General features: G+C 39.6%; 1 protein-coding gene across 1 annotated transcript in view; it reads right to left on the reverse strand.

The window, feature by feature from the left end:
• The window catches only part of GUCY2C (guanylate cyclase 2C), a 50068-nt gene extending 44629 nt beyond the window's left edge, over positions 1 to 5439 (reverse strand). Inside the window, exons 1-5 of the mRNA XM_054386578.1 lie at positions 5217 to 5439; positions 4242 to 4354; positions 2883 to 2950; positions 2247 to 2462; positions 158 to 279 (exon numbers count right to left, since the gene is read on the reverse strand). Coding sequence (XP_054242553.1) covers positions 158 to 279; positions 2247 to 2462; positions 2883 to 2950; positions 4242 to 4354; positions 5217 to 5439 — 742 coding nt within the window. The remainder of the gene's footprint in view (positions 1 to 157; positions 280 to 2246; positions 2463 to 2882; positions 2951 to 4241; positions 4355 to 5216) is intronic.
• Positions 5440 to 6000: the final 561 nt, after the last annotated feature.

Raw genomic sequence — 6000 nt, forward strand, 5'->3', positions numbered from 1 at the left:
AGGAACTATGTACTGTTTTATGTTTGCATCCATGTGAAATGGTATAGCTGCATTTCTTCACCATTTCTGTTGAAAGATTATCCCTAAGGGGCAGGTCTGATTTCCTGGAAGAAGCAATTTACCTGCAGAAGACAGTGCACCCTCAGCACCCCCTTACCATTGCTTTTCCGGTTTGGATCATTCACAGTTTTTCTAAGCTGATCTGGAGTCCTTAAAATGTCCTTGAACTTCAGTCTTTCAGAGAATTCTGTGATTCCAGCATCTAGTGCATTCATGTACCTGGCACAAGGGAGCACAGATACTGTTAGGAAATTGCTAACTCTTCACATTCTCCTAAATAACCCAAAACGTGAAACAGTCTGTTTACAGCACACAAGAGTGTCTGCAGGGTGGTATGGAACAGGTCTTTTCTGCAGTGGTAGAAGAAAGAAAATCAATACAGGACATAAAAGTGTTTGGATAGTTACTCAGAGGTATTTGAGCCTGGTTGTACAAAGAATGGGTTTGGAGAATAGAATGATGTAATAAGACATTAGCAAGAAAGAAATCAGGAGTATGGAGAAATTACAGTAAGTGAGAGTAACTGGAAGGCAGAGCCAAGAAGCTCTCCTGATTCATGACATCAGTGGTAATCTTAGAAGACAAATGTGCAGGTTCAAAGGAATAAATAAGAGCTGCAGAAAAAACTGAGATAAAAACCATACATGTATTCTTCTGTGACAGAAGTAGCAATTAAAAAAACCCCTCTGCACGAAGTCAGTTAAAACTTGAAGGGGAAAAATGAGGACAGAAAACCAAACCAAGCAAAAAAAACCCAAAAGCCATGTACAGAAGAAACAACCACGAGAGGAAAAGCTAGCTGCAATACTAAGCAAAACCAGCAACTCCTAAATCCTGTTCTTGCCTCAACATTTTGTGTCTGAAATAAAGTTACTGCAGAGGGAAAAATAGAACAAATACCTTTAGCTTCCTTTTTGTTTTTTTCTTTTTGAGGAACATAATAATTAACCATTAATTAGAGACACAAGTGCATAATTGAGACACAACCTGATTTTGCTGTCAGTGTGGGTATTGACTTATTTTAATACATATATGGAGAAGACAATTAGCCCATCCAGTATAGCTTGTGCTTTAGAAAAATGGATTTTGTTTTTAATGAGATAGTTCAAAAACCTTCAAACTGATTCTATTAAAGCAGAAATGGGCAGAGATGGTTTTTTTTTTTTAATTCTTTTTATAAAATAAAAGAGTTTGGATAATTCTGAAGTCATAAAAAAGGTCCTGAACAGAAGCATTAATAAAGACAAGGTAAGAAACACTTGGTAAATAACTTACATGCACTGACTTCCTTGAAAGGTATGAAATTTGCAGGATTAAAGGGATTTAACTAAAGTGTGTGCAGTGTTTTGGCAATTACAGCTGTAAATGTGGAGAAATAGGGATTACAGTAAAAGATAAGCAAGGTGCACTGATATTTCAAAGCATCAAAGACAGGCAATCATAGCAATTAAATCATCTGATCAACTTGCTATCTGTACTAAAAAAGGAGGAAACAATAAAAGTCCCTAAATATCTACAAAGTAGTGAACTGGGGATAAGTTTTTAGGCCTCTTAATTAATAAAAATAACTATTTCTGTACACAAAATATTCTCTAAGTGTATGCTTATATCACTCTGGAACAAATACAGTCATAAATTTTACTTACAATTCTGCAAGTTTCTCATGTTATTAATTGGAAAGATAAATAATAGCTATTTCCATAAATTCATGTCTGCCTTCAAGCTACATTTATAAAGTTAGTAGGAGAAATGAGACCTTTTTTTTTTAATTAATCAGCATTGGCCTAATTTTTGTTCCAAAACTGGAAAAATAATTCAAATGAGACACTCATGTGAGCTGAAAATTAAATAAGAGTCAATAATAGAAGAGTAATGATAAATATCAGTAGAGTAAAGAGCCTTTTTGACTAGAACCAGCCTTTGATTTTAGGTCAGCAGAAAACCCAGAATTCTTGAGAATCAAGCAGAGGCTGATATTTCAGGTCATAAAGTGAAAACTGTCTCCTTTGCTCCAAGCTGGTGAGAGCATAGCAATCATTGGGGGTTATTTTGTTCAAAGAAAGATATAGTTTGAACTTTGGGAATGTCCCTGCTGTAGGACTCAAAGGACAGCTTGCAAGAGCCATGTCCAATGGATGGAGGCAGAGTATACCAACAGCTGGGTTAGAGGTGGGTTCAGACCTTACCAAAAGCACGCCTCTGAGTTGTTGTTCCTCTTGTAAATATAGGTAGACTCCCAGCTTGTTGTTTTGAATGGCAGCCGAGAGTCTTTCCAAAAATAATAGAAGAAATCATTCACTTTCCTGGCCGGGGTCAGAAGGCGGGTAAGGTTTGCTTTGTAGTCACAGGACAGTCCAAAGCTCCCTACAGAGATCAGAGGCAGGCTCAGTATTGTTTCAACTCTGAAGGGAGAGACAAGAGGACAAGTCTGAACGGATTGCTGTTGCACCAAGGCAGCTACCACGTGATTTCCATCCTCAGCTCCCTCTCCTCTTGTGCCCTGCATTAGTTTAACAGCAATTTGAACCTGAAACAGAAGGATCCTCAAGAAGATTTCAAGTCAGTATTGGTACTGCAGAGCCTCATTGAACTTGTGCAGGCAGCTTCTCTCGCTGCCCCCAGCTCCCCATGCCCTTTTGGGTATCATGCACCATTTCACCCCAAGGGCTATAACAAAACTGCAAAGGCTCAAGGACTCATCCATCTCTGCTCCTTGGCTGCTGAGTAAAAGACTTTGACATTATTCTGGGCAGCTGCATATCCAGCAGATGATAGAAAAGCAAACATAAAGTTAGGAGACACAATGAACAGGTGGTACTTACGAGACCATTTGGTAGGTTGCGTAAGTGCAAGCAGGTCCTATGACAACACAGCCAAGCATGCCATCGTCCTGCAAGGGATCAGAAAAGGTCAATAGTGGGGACAGTGCAGAAGCACTGGCAAAGAGAAGAGGATGGCAGAACAAAGAAAACTTTAGTATATGAGAAAAAGTCACAGAATTTACCCAGCAAAGGCAAGAGTAGAAAAAGAGAAACAGAAAGGTTAAAAGAACAAACCTAGAGTGAAGGAGGGAGGAATTACAGAAAGCTAAGAAAAGGCAGAGGACCAAATAGTGCCTGTGAGTATGGCCCTTGTTAAGATACAGACAATAAATTAGGATTAAAATCTTGCAACTTTTACAGCTGCACATGCTCCAGAAGTGCTTGCATTTGCAGAAGTGGTTGGAATTACAAGATACTGAATACCAGAAAAACTATCAGTTATGTGTACATGAAGATGAAGCTTGTACAGAAAAACTTCCTTTTGTGACCACCAAGAAAGGCCTCATCAGTAGCTTTGTGTGTCATTAGTGACTTCTTCACAAAGATTATAGCATGTGATCATACACTGGTAGAATTGAAAATTCACATTGGATAGACAAAGTTTCAATCAGCGGTGAGAGACAGCACAGTTATTAGCCATGAGAAAATCCAGCAAAATACAGCTTCTTGCCAGGCATCAGTTTTGAATGGAGCTTTTCCACATATCAAGGTGTTCACATAGTTTCTCCCACATGATTTCTTTGATTTCTAGTGAGAAATGAGCACTTCATCTTTGCCCTCTGGGCATAGTTCCACACACATTTCTTTGCTATCAGTGCCAGCCTAATAATCTCTCTGCCTGCATGTCCCCATCCTCATACAGCTCTCTTTTTTGGTGTATTTGTGTAAACTGATGGCAAACCAGGCCAGGGTCTCATCCAATTGGAAATGGATCTTTTTATTTTTGCATTGTTTGTGCTGTTGAAGTTCTTGGAGTTTTTTAGTTGGCTGCTGGTTTTTTTGTATCAGATTGCTTTGACTATGAGGCCACACAAGGAGCTGTGAAGATATAAAAATGAGGACAGTTTAAGCATAGGCAAATGAACCTGAAGCAGAAGACTGCTTTAGCTAGCACCAAATATCTAATGACAGCCTCTGAGAAGCATGCACAGAATTTCTCTCCAGTATTTGCCTGCTTGTCTTCACAAAGCCTGCAGGAACATCTTCCCCCTGAAAACTTCACTTCTCTGTCAAATTTGTTTGGAACTGAACAACAAGACCAGAAGTTAATAAGGAAAGACAGAGAGACTTATACACAAAGAGAGAAAGAAAAAAGTCTTATATTTTTAAGACATTAACTTAAAGATGCCTGCTACTCACATAAATTTCCTTGATGAGCTCCACACCTTCACAAGTGCTGGTCTGACAGCCTTTTGAGACATAGAGTGAGGAGGTGAAGCTGTGGAAGGTGGCGTTGACTGTAACATTTTTTTCTGTAATACAAACGTAGAAGTAACCAGCATTATGAGTTGTAGATAGCCACTCATACACTATATGCCTCTTTCTCTGCCACAGGTATGAGCAGTCTTCTGCTAGGATGTCTCCCACCAAAAAGCTGCTAGGAAGTCCACCTATCTCTCCACTACTTTGGACAAGACTATAAAATTTACTCCAGTGTGGACTGCTGACTGCTTCTGCTGAGTGCTAGTATTTTCAATACAAAGTACTTCTAGTGTTGGCCATTTTATAAGAGACATTTTTAAAGCACTTTCCAAGAAAATTGGACAAAATCTCTTCAGTTAGAGGACAGAAGAGGAATAGGTATCATTTATTTGGAATATTTTCCCCATGATATTCTAAAGAACGATAGCAGATTGGTGACAGTAAAAAGAGAGGTAGGCTATCAAAATAAATAAAAGCATCATCTGCAGTGACCCTAAATGAGGGAAAAGCATATGGGCTGCAGATTCTTCACACTTCAAGTCATAATGAAATCAACAGATGGAGACAAGAGGAAAATAATTTTCAGAAAGCAAAAGCTAATCCAGTCAGGAGAGGAACAAAGGGCATCCTGGTTACTACACTAGATGAATCACTGGTCTTGTCTGATCCAGTTCAGAAGTTCCCATGTTCTCAATCCCAACTGAACATCTCCAGAAAAGTATGCAGGAAGAGTCTGCCTGAACACCATTAAAGCAAATATGGTTCTGCCCATCTGTAGAGCACTTCTGTTTGTACAGAGGGAGATCACTATTTCTGAAAGATCTATATAAGCTGAACAGACAGGCAAGGAGCCTGTCTGAGGAGCAGCTTTCTGAAGGTCAAATGAGGGATAACCAAAACCTGTTGCCTTACCTGTTGTCTGGATTTCTTTTTGTACCCTTTCCATGGCTCGTTCCACAGCTAATTTCAAAATATCAGTAGATGACGGTAAATCCGAGTAATTCATGAGCATCACATTGATCACATAACTGTTGTTGCTACACTCGCTTGAGTCAACTTGCTGCTGGAGTAGCTGGAGTAGCTGGAATGAAAAATACAAAGGCCAAAGGGCCAGACCCAACATTCTTTTCTTCATTGCTGCTCAGTTTAAACTCATTGTGTGTGCTCTCTTTTTTTCTTTTTCTCTTCTGACTCTTTCTTTCAGATGTTCTCCATTATTTTTGTCCCTGGATAGGATGAAAGAGATCTCCACGTTGTAGATTCAAACACAGGCTGTACAATCCTTCTCTGAGGCACTTCCCTATCCCTATCCCTGCCTTCACCTCTGCCCACTGCTCCAGTGTACTAGATGGCACTTCTGTTTGTGGAAAAAATAGCACCAGGAAAACTGAGGAAGGGGGAGAGACTAAAGGTTGCTTGATTGTTTGCTTACGGAAAGGCTGAGGCTATAAAACTCAAGCATTACCTGAAACCTTTCCTGATAAGGAGACTAACTATTCATCACAGGGATGAGATGAGAGAAGGAAGGGGAGGGCACAAATGGACTGTAAAGATGACTCTTTAAAACAGAAAAAAAAAAATACAAGGTCCATTAAAACCTAGAGGAAAACAGATGGTTGCTTCCCCTTTGCATTGCCCCCTATCTCTGGCTGCATTGCTACACCATCTCTGCTGGCTGGCCTTATAAATCAATGGT

The sequence above is a fragment of the Indicator indicator genome, chromosome 14 (assembly GCF_027791375.1).
Source record: "Indicator indicator isolate 239-I01 chromosome 14, UM_Iind_1.1, whole genome shotgun sequence".
Taxonomy (NCBI): Eukaryota; Metazoa; Chordata; class Aves; order Piciformes; family Indicatoridae; genus Indicator; species Indicator indicator.